The sequence below is a fragment of the Plutella xylostella genome, chromosome 22 (assembly GCF_932276165.1).
Source record: "Plutella xylostella chromosome 22, ilPluXylo3.1, whole genome shotgun sequence".
NCBI lineage: Eukaryota > Metazoa > Arthropoda > Insecta > Lepidoptera > Plutellidae > Plutella > Plutella xylostella.
In genome coordinates, this window is record NC_064002.1 from 4806948 (window position 1) to 4823969 (window position 17022).

General features: G+C 36.3%; 1 protein-coding gene across 2 annotated transcripts; it reads right to left on the reverse strand.

The window, feature by feature from the left end:
- Window positions 1–5605: 5605 nt before the first annotated feature.
- LOC105395552 lies at window positions 5606–15400 on the reverse strand. Of its 2 annotated transcripts, XM_048628989.1 has the most exons (6): window positions 15115–15399; window positions 11405–11610; window positions 9716–9851; window positions 8361–8494; window positions 6787–6991; window positions 5606–6276 (listed from the first exon to the last, which is right to left on the reverse strand). In XM_048628989.1, the coding sequence occupies exons 1-6, from the start codon at window positions 15158–15160 to the stop codon at window positions 6191–6193; spliced, it is 813 nt and encodes a 270-aa protein (XP_048484946.1). In that variant the 5' UTR covers window positions 15161–15399; the 3' UTR covers window positions 5606–6190. The 2 variants fall into 2 exon arrangements, with proteins under 2 accessions (XP_048484946.1, XP_048484947.1); XM_048628990.1 differs by lacking the exon at window positions 5606–6276 and having other exon boundaries at window positions 6779–6991; window positions 15115–15400.
- Between the last annotated feature and the right edge of the window lie 1622 nt (window positions 15401–17022).

Genomic DNA, 17022 nt, shown 5'->3' on the forward strand with positions numbered 1-17022 from the left:
TCATTTCCATTGTAATAAATAAACAACAAACCTATACAGAATTCTGTTTATTTATGCTTTCGAAGAATAATAATAACTAACCTACCTCTAGAGATAAATACTTTTAAGATTGTTATACTTACGTATATTCAGTATAATTCGCCTCATGTTTAAAGATCTACTGTTATAATCAATAAAACAGTTTATTTTAACCTTTTGAGTTTTTAGTCTAACTTTATACTTAAGTACAACAGGAGAATTGATAATATAAACTAGCTGTTCCCACGAACTTCGCTTCGCCTTAAAAAGTTTTCCCGTGGGAATTCCGGGATAAAAAGTACCTATGTTCTTTCTCAGGGTCTAGAGTCTAGAACATATATATACCAAATTTAATTCAAATCCGTTTAGTGGTTTTGGCGTGAAAGTGTAACAGACATACAGACAGACACAGAATTACTTTCGCATTTATAATATTATATAGTTAGGAAGTTAGGGTAATTGAATATTATAAGTATTGAGTGCGGATATTTTCTAAGGCGAAGAAATTGTATACAATTATCAAACTTAAAAAAAACCTACCGTCCCATCATCCATCTTGAAATACAATTCATAAAACAAATTTCACAGATAGCTGCCATTGTTGAAGTGAAATATGATAACATTGATAACTCTGCAGGCGGGAGCGAGCAAGCCTCACCCATAAAAAATACAATACAACAAAGAAAAATGTACGAATCATGCAAATAAAAAGTTTGTATTAATGATGGTGGCTTTTTTACAACAGGGTTGTTTTTAGGGTTCTATTAGAAAGGAAATTTCCATGTGTCTCTTTATACGGGACCCTGCAGGTGCAAGTTAGTCCGCTGTTTTTATTTTCACTAAAATACATGTAATGAGGCCACTTATTTACCAATTGATCATCACTTTCTGCTAAACCTTTAAGTAAGTAAGTACCTTTATTGTTTCCAAAACGAGGAATAATAAATTGTAGCCCTTTTTGAAGCTTTTTTAGTGAACGTTTTACCTTTTTTATCCATTTTCTATTTTATGGATCCACCGAAATGGATACTATAAAGCCGATGGCAAAATCCGCACTTTCGACACCCTTTTAACTCTATGGTGATGACATTTTTACAAGTTTGCATTGACATTTTAGAAAATCATGATCCTTCATAATTAAGATAGGTACCTACCAAAACAGCTTGAATATTATGCCATGCCTGAATCAAATAATTTACATACAGTTTTCCGATATTGTTAAGATAAAAAGTCAGGTTTAAAAATTTATCATAATGTTCATTAACCTTACATCAACTTTGTACCAAATACGTAAATTGGTCCCGTTTTACTATTTGCTAACATTTAACTTAACATTTTGTACCAGTATTTCTATAAAACTCCTTACATTTACTTCCACAAACTGCGACTGACCTCAGCACAGCACTTGAGTAATCACCGTGTCACTCCTGCCCTCCTAGTACATCTACCCACTCTAATTGAATACGCAGCTAGCATGAAAATATTTGTTTCTGGATTAATTTAAATTATTTTTACTACTACATACCTACCTACGTAAATTAAATTAACTAAGGGCTGATTTTTCTATATGCGATAAGTGTTATCTGAGAAATAAAATTGTTGCTGTCACATGTTTGTATTAGACAATGACAGCAACAGTTTTATTCTTCAGATAACACTTATCTGACCATTGAAAAATCAGCCCTAAAGCACTAAACTACCAGAATCAAGTCTTGGCAGGGGCACATCATATTTATTTATCATTGATGTGCCTAAAAGATTTGCTGTTTCGCAATAGGGCGAAATCGATAAAAAAATCTTTAAACTAACTCGCATGAATATTTTGTGTTTGTATGATGAAATACTCTTTTACTTTTCTAGGAACATTACGGGGCTGCATTTTTTTTAAAAATCCATTCGTTTGTTTAAGCCAGTATCCTTTGGGTTTAATTACGGTCACCCAAACGACTAATTGAATAAAAACATTGCATAATTAATGAAAGGCAAGTAAGTAGGCATACGGGCCGTTTTATGTCTCCATAAAAAACATAGTAAAACTTCTGTGTGCACTGTGAGTTACATTTATTATTAAATTATATTACCTATGTTGTTTCAAGATGAAATTAATCGAGATTCTTTCGGCAAAAAAAACATTTTTGCGACAGCAAAAGTTTTGAAACTGATATCGTATTAGTTATATGTATATATTATTTAAAAAAAAACACACACTCACGCCTTGTACTAATGTACTCTCTTGCGGGGTAGGCAGAGGTGCATTGCTGCACCCACTTTTCGCCAGAGTGTTATGTTAGTCCCAATGTAATAGGGGGCGGGCCTATTGCCATTTTACGGGCACATCCAAGACCCGAGAACAAATATCTGTGTTTACACATATATCTGCCCCAGCCGGGAATCGAACCCGGGACCTTCGGCTCAGTTGTCAAGGTCACTAACCACTACGCCATTCGGTCGTCCATATATATTATACAGTCACAATAACGGTGGGCACATAAGTTACACCACCGCATAGTATTTATACTAGCGCTGTCTATTAATGCAAAAAGCGATTTTAATGAGACCGGGCAAATGACTGGAGTCTAGTACAACATGAAAGGTGTATGAACAGCGACCGTTATGAGACTGTATTCAATGGGCTCAGGCGGACGAATGAATTTTAAATTAAAAATATAAATAGGAACGGATCACTCTTTGAAGGACTCATTCATAGACTAATGAACGCTTGTGGTCTGCTTTTTCTGTTTAGTTCATGTTTTTCTCTATCAATATACTCGCAGGTAATTCTAAATGATTTTGTTACATTTAGTATGAATGCTGGTGATCAGGTTGACACTATTTATACGGATTACAGTAAGGCCTTTGACCGAATAGATCACAAACTGCTTCTATTAAAGCTAGGATATCTAGGTATAAGAGGTGATCTTTTTCGATGGTTTACCTCCTACGTGCATAACAGGTCCCAAGCAGTAGTGTTGAATGGATACACATCTTCTTGGCGATGCATACCATCAGGAGTACCCCAAGGATCTCTTTTAGGACCCCTCCTCTTTGTAATTTTCATAACAGATATTGATAGTTGCTTTCAACACTCCCATCATTTGCTTTTCGCTGACGACATGAAAGTTTACAGGGTTGTCAATAATGAGTCGGATGCATTACTTTTACAACAAGATTTAAATAGACTTGACATTTATTGTGAGCGTAATAAACTAGATTTAAACGTCTCCAAATGTTATTTTATGACATTTACGCGAAAACCATCACCTTTTTCAACAAATTACAGTGTTAAAAATCAATATCTTACTCGAGTATCTAATATGCGTGATCTGGGTGTTACTCACGACAGTAAGCTGCTGTTTGATAAACACATCGATGACATCGTGAGTAAAGCATCTAAAGCATTGGGTTTTTTAATGCGATCATCAAAAAAATTTAAAAACATGAAAACGGTTAAACTACTTTATTGTTCGTATGTACGGAGTCATTTGGAATACGCTTGCCAGGTTTGGAATCCTAATTATGAAACATACTCTGATAGAATTGAAAAGATACAAAGAAAATTCACACGATATCTTAAATTCAAATTTAATATATCCGTTAATATGACTTATGAACAGAGATGTGCCAAATTCCATCTGCTGCCACTGCATCTGCGCAGAATAATATCTGACATAATTTTACTCATAAAAATAATCAGAGGATCTTGTGACTGTCCCTCGTTACTTAGAAAAATCAATATTAATGTACCCGCTCGCAAATTTAGGAATAATAAAGTATTTTTCGTTCCTTTTGTTAGTACCAACTACAGAAAGAATTCATATATTCTTAGGGCGTGCAGCACTTTTAATAATCTGTCTAGCGAAACTGATTTAGATATCTTTTGTAGTGGCATCGATTCGTTAAAGAAATACGTTATTAGAACTTTCGTGGCATCCATTCAACAGTAACATTTACTTTATTTTATTTAATATATTTGTGTAGGTAATTTACCGAAATATAAAATCTACCAATAGCCGTAGTGGTTTACAGACCCGATTATTTACATAATTGTAGTCATAGCATATAACTTCTAGAGCATCTTACCTTTATAATAATTTTTTTTTTCTTACTTTTTCTCATAACGTGACGTTGTTTTAACCTACGTTAGTAGGTACTTACGTAGCTTTTAATTTGTAACGTAGGTATGTGTTTGTGCAAACTTTGTCATAAACTACGCTCTCCTACTTAGTACCTATATTTGTAATTATATGTGAAAGCTTGTTATTAACTCATATGATACCTAATATAATGTTTATATCTTTGTACTTAAAGTTGTTAGCTTTCCAAATAAAATAAAATAAAATAAAATAAAATAAAGTAATAACTATAATTAAAATGTTTTCTTTGATACCAGTACAATTGGGTTGGCAATTAATTAGATGGATGTTTTTCCTTTTTCCTTATACCTACTGTATTTTACCGGCAAATGCTACCTGTAACTATAGAAATATTCCAGTCTGAATATGTTTTTCAGTTCATCTTTCAATGAAGTTACTTGTCATCTCACAAAAAAAAAATGGAAATTGATAATTCATTTCGGAGCTCCATTATGGCACGAAACACTGTTTTTTGTCAAAATATTTTTGTTAAAATTCCCTATGTTTTCTAAATTTTCATTTACAAAAATACTCTAGGTACCTAACTCAAAGGTACTTGGGGATTAGACAAAATACCGTCACATTTCTTTTAGGAAGCTAAAAAGCCGGTGGTAGGTATAAAGTGACATAGCAGTCGCGTGCCCTTACTGTGGCGTGACTATCTACCATTGATCATTTAGTCTTGCAGACATTTTTTTTCACACGAAGACCGCTAAATCAACAAAGGTGCGAGGCGAGTAATTCGGCCGTGTCATCTATTAGAACACTAATCTTGTCGGTTAGCGTGATTTGTGAATGTGTTTACGTGGATTTGTCTGCCTTGGGGTGTCTTATTACAGTCGCGAGCAATGAAAATGTTCCACTTACAAAGTTCCGACACTAGATGGAATATTTTTTATAGATGTAGATAATTAAAATTTGAACACAAAATTTACTTTTTTGGTTTTCAATATTCTGATGCGCTGTTAAATGTACTTATGTACGTTAAAATTACTCCCAAATTTGGTGCTAAGAAGATCCCTAATCTGACAACACCCTTACGGTCAAAGTACATGTATAAACGTAATGTAAGCGAATGGCCTTTCTTTTCTTCTGTCAACCAGACAGAAAAAAGAAAGACGATAAACGGATCGACTTCAGTTACGTTTATATGTGCTATATGACTGTGACCATTATGCGCTGCACGTGTTTAAATCTAACTATTTTACATAGACTTTTCACATACCTACGTTTATGCTTTGCTCTTTTCCGTGAGCTATGATGAAAATAAAAGTTCCATAATGGTTAATAAATGTTATTAGTGCGTTGTTTCTTGAAAAAAACTATTGTAACTAAAAAAAAAGCTGAAAAAATTTGATTGTTTTTTTTTGTAATTACTGCATAGTCTTACTTATGCGAATCGCTGCTGGCTTGGTGATCGTGGTAATCCAAACATTGTTTAAAATAAAACAATAGTGTTAGTTTGAAAATGTTTATTTACAATTTTTATTTATAAACCTTCGGCGATAGTAAAGTAGCAATAAGTACAACAAAATAATTATGATAATTCTAAATAATTTGCAAGATCTTACTCTATAATATAATTTCATATAGGTACTATTTTACAATTTGGAAGGCAAATCTATTTTATATCCGCTAAAGCATACAATTATTCACAGTAATTCTAAAACTTTTCTATTTAAAAATTATATTAGGTAAAACAATTTGATTCATTAAGTTGTTTTATTTACTTTTTAGCCATTTTAAACAATCATTATAAACATAATAACTAACAATCATAATAAATACCTAGGTCTTATTTTTTTAAACAAAATTATAACATTGTTTCGTCGATAATTTGTATATTCGTATTGCATTAAAGTAGTAGAACTTAACATCTTCCTGAGAACGAGTCTAATTTCCATTTCCAACAGCCAGAAAATACTCGCCCTATCTACAGCAGAGCAAACAAAAGCAGCAATACAAAAGAAACCAACTTTATTCTTACTTACGCTAACGAAGTCTCAAGTTTTCATAAATGTCTATTGCGGGGCTAATCACTAAAATTCCTTGAAAACCGTCCGTATCAGAAGAGTGAGTATAACCATTATGCCGCTGTGGAGTGTGCGCTCCCCGGCGCTGCGAACTGCAAGAAAAACAAAGAACCTCGTGCGATTAATCCGATTATAAAGCGCTGCACCCCATGTACCTACGTGGTACATGTTTGTTCAATTTATACCATTGTTCATGCTTTTGCTTTAGTGCGGCAAAGTTGCAATTCGTACGTGAGAGAATAGAGATGTTCGCTGATTAGGGTCGGCGCAAAAGTTTTACTTTATTGCTATAAGTTGGAATTGGTTTATTGACTCTTGATAATGGTTATGGAATTTCCAATTGAGATATTTTCTTAATATACCTGCTTTAATGATACTACAATTATGATTTATCATTAGAAAGGGAGCAGAGAGTCGGGATCTAAATGGGCATCTTTCTCTCCCGATTTGACGGCACCATAGCCAAGGCGGTAGTGAAGCTGCTTCCGAAGCTTGGGGCAGATAAACATCTACTATTTAGTTGACCTAAGAGCATGGCCACCAGCCCGTGCGCCGTCGCGCCGTACTGCACCAGCAGTAGTTCTACTTGTCCTCTCACTCACCTAGGAGCATGGCCTCCTTGCTGTGCGCGAGCAGCCCGTGGCCCACGACGGCCTCGCTGCCCTCGCGCCACGCGGGCGCCACGCGCGCCGTGCAGCGCACCTGCATGCTGCGCCCGCGCGGCACCAGCAGCCCCAGCGCCACGGACACCAGCCCGTGCGCGTGCGCCGTCGCGCCGTACGGCACCAGCAGATCCGGATTCGTCACCTGATTGGTTAATTATTGAATACTGTGGTGTCACAGGGTAGGATATGATAACTGCTTGTTAGCGTGGAGGTTTCTAATAGACATGTACCTACTTGGCTATGGTTAGTCACCATGGTGAAATGATTAGCCAGTCTGGGTGCGTTTCTAAGGAACAGGTCACGTCACGTCACTCGAGTAGGCACCTTTAGCACCAGTACTGTTTTTAGTTTAAAACGCATTCATAGAAATGTGTACTATAAGTAAAACAAATATTCTCAAACAACGACCACACAACCTACTCGCAAAATCAATAATAGCTTACACCCAATACAGTTGTTTGTTAAAGGAACTCACGAAACAAAATAAACAGTTCATGTTATTACAATACCCGACGACGTCCTCTACAAAAGCTCTACATGTCTTAAAGCTCCTACAGTCTCCAAGCTTTCAGCGCGACGCCGTTAAACTACCAATCTAGGCGGCAATATAAAATCGCCGTCAACAAAAGCTCGTCAACGTAAACACTACATCTCCTCATTGCCTAATGAATCACTCAGGGCTAATTACATGTAAATGAGTGTTGTTCTGTATTGTTGAACAGTAACTTAATTCAAACGACTACTGCAGGCAGGAACTGCGGTGAAACAAATTACTTTAAACGGATTACAGCCTGCGAAGCTCACTTCAGGCCTCTTGGCACGACTGCCTACTGCCTAAGGTTAAACGTATAATTTTTATGGTTTCAACGCGAAATTATGAATCTTATTAGTGAAAGACCGGATTAAATTAGGTCTTTTGGTGTTTGGTTTGTAGGTTTTACGCACTCAGCCGGAATTAACCTACATTGCAAAGTTAAGTTCACCTTACGTATAGTCTTTCTTATTATCACTAACAATTTACTGATTACTTAACTTAATGTTAAATATTCTACTAGGCTATGTTATCCTAATATTGGACCTGTATTTGCATTCTTATAATATTCGAATGCTACCCATATCGTATAGTAATCTGGAAGGCAATTCTAGCTTTACAAAAAACGAGAGCTGTGAGGAAACATATATAACGACTATTAACGATGAATTAAGATAAGTCCAAACATTTAGTAATGTTTTCAACAAACTGACATGCAATCTGTCAGCCTTATGTAACGAGAAATAGTCATTTTCAGCGCAGAAACCCTCTGAAACAGCATTTGTCGTAAGCTAGAGTGACTCCTTGACTTTTTTAATCTTAGCGTGTCGGCCTGTGAAACACGAGACGAGACACTATAAGATAGAGCCGTGGGCTCTATCTCGTTATATTAAGCCTGCCGATTGCGTGACAATTCTTGTTCGTTCGTTCGTCTTGGTGAGTGACTCCCCTGTAACTAAATTAATGGTCTAAGTCTTACCTTTTCGCCATCTATGTCCCAACTTAGCTCTGCGGCGGGGTAGGATCTCCCCGATGTGCAGTTGAGGAATAAGTAATCACCTCTGCGGTTCTCCTCCTCGTTGCCCGTTATACTGGGGCCTTCCCGTGGTAAGTCTAAAACAATTAGTACAATAAACTCTCACACCCTTATTATGAAACGTGGACTAAATATGGTACTGGCTTAGAATCGATTAGAGTCCATCTTTCATACAAATCAGTAGTCTGAAGATGGGTAGTAGTCAGTAATCTTAAGCCAGAACTATCTTTAGTCATTGTTTAATAATAAAGATTACTCTGTTTATCGGTAGGAAATTATTTTAAGTGTATGAATATGATCGAAGTTTAAGTGTAGTTACTTTGCTCAATGGATGATGTAATTGATAAATGAATTTAAGTAAAATATACTGAAGAAATGTGCATAATTTGTAGATATAGAACCTACATGATGGCCGATATCTAGATGTGTGAACCCAACTAACCCGCAGTGGACCAGTGGTAAGAAATGGTCCAAGCTTAGGAAATACGAAACAAATAATTAAGTCACAGAACGAGGTCTTAACAGTAACAGTTACAAAAATAGTTAGACATTGTCTTTCTTTCTAGAATGCAGGGTTATTTTTCGCAATATTTTTACATTTACAAGTTCAATGATAGCCTTTCAGATTGTACCTTAAACCCTTTTACCAAAGCTCATTGTAGTTTGTAAGTTAGTATTTGTTGAAAAATTTGAGCGGAGCTTCAAATTTAGTTTCACAAACGCTTTGTTCGAGCACATTTTATCAACAGGACGGGGCAAAGCCGGTACCTACAACAAGTAAACACGACTGCACGGCGCCCGGCATTAGCTAACAAAATATTAAGCCTTTAAGACTTTAGCTTTGCAACGAAATATTAACGGCTGTTATGGAAGTATTACAAAGAGCTTATACTCACAAAAGTCACCGACCTTTATCGATCAGTTTATTTCACAACCTTGTTTATTTATTCATGGCCTTCAAACTAATTTCCTGTAATGGAGTTTTTTGGGAATTGTTTGTTTTGCGTACGTCTAAAGACTTTTGTCAATGGCGTTTGTCAATTACAAAGTAATCTCAATTAGCAACTTAAATTGATATTGATATTTTATGGCCTTAGATCCTCATCGAAACTCTTCAAGGCGCCCCGCGCTACGTCATTTAAGACGTGGCAAGAGTTTTGCATCGCGCTCATACACATCGCGCAGCCTCAAGAGCGAGCGCGACGGAGAACTTTTGTCACGTCTTAATAGCGCTCCGTGCTACAGGGGCAGCTCTATTTTCTTTATTCCGCCTGCCACTTCAGGTTGTTCCAACTTACATATGACTTCCATGCGTCCCTCGCCGGCGGCGGAGGCGAAGCTGGGCGCCTCGGCGGACACCTCGCAGCGGTACGCGCCGCTGGACCGGAGCGTCACCTGCTGCAGCACCACGCGACGAGAGTCCGACCTGCCCAGCTGGAAGCAGACATATCTTCAGGACATAGTCGAGGTGAAGTATAAGGATGGAGATCGTCAGGACGTAGTCAGAGGTATACGGGCTTTTCCAAGAGACGTTGGAGGAAGCTTTACAAAAGTGCTATCTTGCAATTGAGTGTATGTTTAGTCAATAAGATATCGTAGCAATGCCCCGAAACTTCGTTCCTAGGAGGATTTTTCATGCTATATACGACGAAACACTTTTACAGACGTAAGTTTCTTACAATCATAACATGAAACGAGAGAGTATTGAAAGATCAGCAACACTTCTATACTTCAAAATTTAATTCGTAATTCATCAAGGAGGAATAGTCCTCCATAATGTATAAGTTCGGTGCATCCTGGGCAATCAGCTACTGGTGCAAAAACATTTTAGCACAGTGGCAAACCATACTCCAGTTTTTGTCACTGACATGCTAAAAGGACTAAAATCTAGTGTAACTAGAACACGATTCGTATAGATCCTAGTGTAGTTCCCTCAGGAGTTGACCTGGAATTGACCTGTTTTGCTCAAACATGGACCAAAACAGCATTAGAAAACGACCCTTATTTTGGCTTAAATTTTGTATAAGCCTGCCTTAATCAGAGTTGATAAAATGTAGGTAGGTATACCGGTGTCACTCAATTGTGGGTCAAAAAACATCAAAGTTTTTCCGTTTGTCGATTACTGTTTCCGGACTTGCCTCTTTGTACTCATGTTTTCAGTTCAGGAAAATAAACTCAAAACGCCGTCATGTGCACAAAAGGAGGCTAGAGTCAAAATTGTTCAGCTCTTTGTCGATGGGTCAGTGAAAGCACTAACAATACTATTGGATACAACATTTTTATTTTTTGAAGAATTGAGGATTTTTGGCAAAACATTTTAGTTTTGTTTGGTTCAAAATTATTTTAAATTCATCGACGTTGTTGGCATAACTTAAGCTTTTTGAGATTTTACGCACAAAAATAAAATATAAATTTCACACATCCATGATTTATCACCATGGTCATTCTCAACAATCTTCAATTTAATATCCCTAAAGGTTTTTAGAAACTCTCTAAAAGCATTTTATTAGATTTTTCTCGTTATTTAATTTGGTTTTAAAACAATATCTTGTATTCGATATTGCCTTGACTAAGACGTCAGTACACAATAGTACATACTTACATACGTACATATTTAGTATAATCAACTGTAGGTACTTAATTAATTTGTATTCAAAGCAAATTATCAAAATTATCTCATTACCTACGTAATTTACTGTAAAAGATTACTGTTTGAAGGTACTATAATTACAAGCTTATTGTTAAAAAAAACGTTAATGTATTGAGATTTGTGCACTGTTGGATTAGCCATTGCAAACCGTTGTTTAACGTTTAAAACCCCTGACATCGGACTCTTAACTGCTATCTAGACTCTCTAGAGATGTTTATTAGGTAATTAAATGTTCACTCACGAGCAATGAAAAAGTTCCAATGACATATGGAACGTCAATGTCTGGTGGAACTTTTTCGTTGCTCGAGAATGTATTAAAAAAAAAAAAATCACTCACGTCAACTTTAATCCCATCCAACTTGTACGCGTGTTTCGGCGGATCGTACTTGGGCAAGTACCGGTAGAACTCCTCATTGTCCCGGTACCACTTCACGGAATACAGGATGCTCCCTCCGAGCTCGTAGTCGCACTCGAGCGACGCCGTCTGTCCGCGCAGCCTGTACGCCGGCACCGACACCCGCACTATTCGGAGTTGCAAGGTTTCTGGAACAATTCGGTATTGTGGATTTTTAGCACCCTGTTGCTTTAGTTTTAGAAATTTGTCGAGTCATTCTGTAAGCATTGGGTACGAAGCTTGTGCTTGTCCTAGTGTGCTACTCCATACCATTCCATACCTAGCACAAACAAGACGTGAGATAAATCTTGCGTTGCGCTCTATCACATCGCGTGGCCTCAAGTGCGACCGCGACGGAAAATTTTTGTCACGTCTTGTTCCGCGCGTCTTGTGTACGGTACTAGGTATGCTGGATTACTCATTGCGAAGGAGAAACAGTAAATCCGAACCAACTTAGGTGCGTTATATATGTATAGCAGTCACATATTATTTGCAATTTGTGAATGGATATTGTAATTTATTTCCACCTTTTTTATCATTTGGTCAAGTAAGTAATAAGTACTTACGTACAACAGTACTTATACTACTTATTACTTCCATGCATTAGGTACAGCTTGCCGTCACCAGTGTCAAGATGTCACATACTGACCAATATTATTAGTAAAAGTGTGTTTCACAAACAAAAACATAACTATTTATTTATTTATTTTATTGTTTTCGGATAAACTTACAGCTATCTTAAACTATTTAACATTTATATGATGCATCTAAGAGCCATTTAATAGTTTTCGCATATGGTAGTAGATTATTACAAAAAATACAGTTATGGTAAGTCTAATTTACACATTAGGTAAAACTAGGCAATTAGCAATTACAGGAAGTAAGTTACGCTAACAGTGAGAATAAGAACTTATAAATATGTATAAAGTACGTATATTGTTATTTTAATAAAGAATACAAAAGTTATTATTAAGATTAAATTGTCTGGGAACCAAAGTATGCTCCGATGCCAAATTTCTTTTCAAGGATAATAAACTACAGTTAAAAAAGTCAATCTCATTGGCCATAGTTTAGCTTTACTAGTAATAATAATAATGTCCTCCTAGCCGAATTTCGACTACGGCGGCCAATCTCAATTGAGATCAGCCAACTACGCAGGAGTAGATTATAGTGCCCAAGTGTGTGCGCAGTACACAGGAGCACTCTCTGTTCCATCACTCTCATAACCCAATGGGACGGATTGACCGACACGACTGGAGAGAGCTAGGCGCAGGACCGACTGCTTTACATGCCCATCCGACAGCATGGATCGTTTCACTGTTTCGGACAACAGGTGATCAGCCTTCTATGTCCTAACCAAACTTAGAACCACAATTTAGAAACACAAATTGATGGTCCCACCCGGGAATCGAACCCGGGACCTCAGGGTCATGAAGCGAAGCTTCTACCACTAGACCACAGAGGCAGTTCAAAGCTTTACTAGTAGTTTAGCTTTTATAAGGGAAAAAACTATCCTAATTTTCTTTACTGACAAACCGTTTTAACCTCTGAGCTCCCAAAAGGCGCTATATCGCGCGAGACACAATACATTTTTATTGTGTCTGATTTCACGGGATTCTACCGGTTAAATAAACCATGAATGAAGTGTATGGCGTAGTGGTTAGTGACCCTGACTACTGAGCCGAAGGTCCCGGGTTCGATTCCCGGCTGGGGCAGATATTTGTTTAAACACAGATATTTGTTCTCGGGTCTTGGGTGTTGATATTTATATTTAGTATCTATCTATCTATGTATTTGTGTAGATATATCAGCTGTCCGACACCCATAACACAGGTTCTGCCTAGCTTGGGGTCGGATGGCCGTGTGTGAGATGTCCCCACATATTTATTTATTTATTTATATTTAATATCAAAAACTTCTAACGTATTCAAAATAAAAGCTCAGTAGTCGAAGTGGGGTTTTATTTGTTGAAACATTTCTTTTCCACTGACACTCCATATAATAAGCTGTCTATAAAGTACTACTACCTAGGCATAATAATAAGGTATGTGGATCCTGTCCCACGTTTGGTAACATCACATGGGCGTGAAGTGAAACTACCATTTTAGAAATGGTGATTGTTCATAAAAAAAAACCTCTCGACCAAACTTGATAGAAAGTGCATTTTTTGCGATTTTTGTGGGTCAATGCCGAGCTCATAATGAAAGTTGCTCAATGCTCTATACCAGTGTTTTTCAACCTTTTTCATTATGCGACCCCCCTGGGAGGAAATTTTGACCTTGACCCTTCGGTTTTTTTATCATGTAAGTAAGTATACAGGGTTATTGGTAAGTATACCTGATCCTTTCAGGAGGCGATAGAGGAAAGCATTTCCAGTCGATTGAACCCTATATTGCATTATTCGAAACTTAACAATTTCTAAGATATTAAATATTTTTATTTAAGTTTTTTAAATAGCTATATTTCAATTACTTTTTTGTTTTACATATAAGTAAACTACTTAAAACTAATATAATAAACTAATTAAAAGAATCATTATTCGACTTAAATTAGATACAATACTTACCACAAAATAGTTAAACATTTTTTTTAAATATTCAAAACGTAAAAACAAAAAAGTTAAATTAAAAAAAGAATGTCATTCTGCACTACAGCTTAAAACATTGTCAACTTACTTATAAGCTTTCAAATAAGATATTTCAATATCAAATCAATTTAGGTATCACCAACATATGGCCAAAACAACCAGAGAAGGCGGAAAAATTAATTTGAGGTATTGTGTCTAATAAAATTTAAGTCGAATAATGCACATGTATTTCATTATTTTAATTAGTTTATTAAGGTGTTACTTATGCAAAACAACCAAAAAGTAATTGAAAAATGGGTAGTTTTTAAAATTTTCGGTTTTAAGCTTAAAGTTTTGGCAAAAACTTAAATATTTAAATTAAATATCATAGAAGTGGTCTAGTTTCAGATAATTAATTATTGGGATCAATCGACTGGAAATGCCTTCCTCTATCACCTCCTGAAAGCATCAGGTCTATTTATAATATGTGAATGTTACCGTATTATTATTTATGGTGTTCATGATTAATTAATAAATATTCATTGTCTTTATTAATATTTTTTTACTTAAGTACCCAGTTTTTTCGATTTCTGGCGACCCCCCTACAGAGGCTTCGCGACCCCCCAGAGGGTCGCGACCCACAGGTTGGAAAACACTGCTCTATACCATGAGACGGGTAGGTATACTAACCCATCCAGAAGTACACTGATAAAATTCCACCCTCTATACAGTTATTTCATTTAGTTGATTATATAAACAAAAAGGCCATGTCAATAAATTCTTTGACACTGCTAATTTGGATTTTGCGCCAAGGTAAGGTAATTTATATTTGGCACCCAACGTGGGGCAATTTTCATTTAATTGGAAAACGTACACAGTTTAGCTTCAAAAGGAGGGTAAATCATGATTCCATTTATTCAAAAAGGTCGTCATAGTACCTGTGTATTTACGGTTTATATTTGAATTCCATTTACAAGATGACATCTCGTTTAATTATGCTAATTTCATAAATATTTTCTAGCTGTTATACCTACCTACCTACAATTATAAAAGTTTAGAATTTAAAATTCAAACATGCATAACTTACCTTGTACAAAGAGGCTAAGCCAGAGGACCGGGAGCAAGTAATCCATCCTTGTCACACAAAGACTAACAAAAACATTACCACAATAACGTCTAATGTGTTTACTTTATTAACTAACACCCACAAGGCATTTATATCCACCGCCTTCATTACAATAAACACTGTTGATCATTTAAATAAATGAATACCACGCGAAGTTTTAACTACGGGGTCACGTAAGAAAGGTACAGTCAGTTAATTTTGTGAAGACGTCCGACCGCGACGAAAGCATGATGGCTACTGACTGATTTTATAGGTTATATTATATCCTTCATATCCTTGCGCACCTTTCTGAGTAGCTAGAAGGTATTGCTGAAGACTGTTTACATTTTCATGGCTTTATGAAGCTATATTTAGGGCGATATTTATTATAGCTTTAATAGAGAGGGCATTTTAGCCAGAATAGCGTATTATTAGGACGGGACGATTTACAATGGAGTGGCAACGTTGAATAATTGAGAAGTAGATAGGTGATACCTTTTCATTTACTCGGGTACTTAACTTTAAATATAGTATACTAAACATTAATTTGGCCGTTTATCGCACCGGCAGTTTGGTTTTTAGGTTAACCATTTACTTACGTTTAACCTGATTGTACTGAATTACATTTGAGATGTTAGAGCAGAATTAAAAATTCAATTAACTTTTTCTTTGTGACTATCCTTTTCTACACGATTTTCCCACAAAGATTTCTTGAAGAACGTTGCTGAAGATGATGATGATGATAACTGGGAACGTTTTCCGCATCCCTCTTCGTCAGTTATCCAGTATTTGTTGTCTGAGAACCTAGTAACCACAGTATGATACAGCAGCGAGATTTATTATGGAGACCTCGCGGTTATAGGTTGACTGGATATCGGTGGTGCAATTGACTGACAATATTATTTACCTACAGATGGGTTCTCCTTGAAATGGCCTTACAAAATTCAATCCTGCCTATGCCTATTTATGAAGTAATTTTTAGACAAATGACCTTTGTTTCGTTTTGTTTTTTAAAACAAAAAAATATTTTTATTAAATGTATCAATACTTTGAAATACCTAATACCCTCAGATATCTAAAGCAAAACTAGACTTCCACGTAAAAGTGTTGCACAACCAGCGGAGCCGTCGCGTCGCATCAGATAAGAGGAAATAGGTGGTTTTCGTTCACGATGCTAACAATGCAGATACGGTTTGCAAGAAAGGGGTTTTTCACATTAGAAGTTGACGGTGACAAGCGGGGGTGCCGAGTGCCAGTGTGCCCGCGCTGTCACACGGCTTTATCACTTAATTTGAATCGTGCCCGGAATCCAGAATACCCCCCTGTATTGCTCGCATTTGCTGCTGTTTGTGACCGCTTCCGCATTAAATTTTTAAATCGAATTCCGACTTTTTTTTTACTACTTTTCATAAATCAAATGGAACGCAAACTTTTTGCTGGGGATGTTAATCAAACTATTTTCGTGCGTATTTGCTTGCAATAAAAATTGGGAAGGAAAAGTCAGTTAAGTACTTTTTGACTATCTCCAGATATAAAAATGATTAAGCTCATAAAAAAATACTATTAAATATTTGGTACCTAAATGGTTCAGGTTGTTTAATAAATTTTACGACTCTTGAAAGTTTACTTTTTTAAATACTTACCACATTTTAAAACACAGCAATAATTTAAAATTGACAAAAAAGTAGCAGTATAAAAATGGGTCAATTTAGCAAAAACTTATCAGCAATCACGATCAATATGTCAAATAAAAATAAAATTATAAAATGGAAAAATGTATGGTAAACGTACATAATATCATGTACTTACAATAATTGACCGAATGGCGTAGTGGTTAGTGACCCTTACTACTGAGCCGATGGTCCCGGGTTCGATTCCCAGCTGGGGCTG

What these genes read in the sequence shown, in the direction of transcription:
- LOC105395552 (XM_048628989.1), bottom strand. Translation starts at nt 15,160, where the DNA reads ATGGATTACTTGCTCCCGGTCCTCTGGCTTAGCCTCTTTGTACAAG. An exon ending in GGGACATAGATGGCGAAAAG is followed by an intron (nt 6,992 to 8,360) that starts GTAAGACTTAGA and finishes TTAACCAATCAG; the next exon opens with GTGACGAATCCGGATCTGCT. An exon ending in CAAGGAGGCCATGCTCCTAG is followed by an intron (nt 6,277 to 6,786) that starts GTGAGTGAGAGG and finishes TTTTTCTTGCAG; the next exon opens with TTCGCAGCGCCGGGGAGCGC.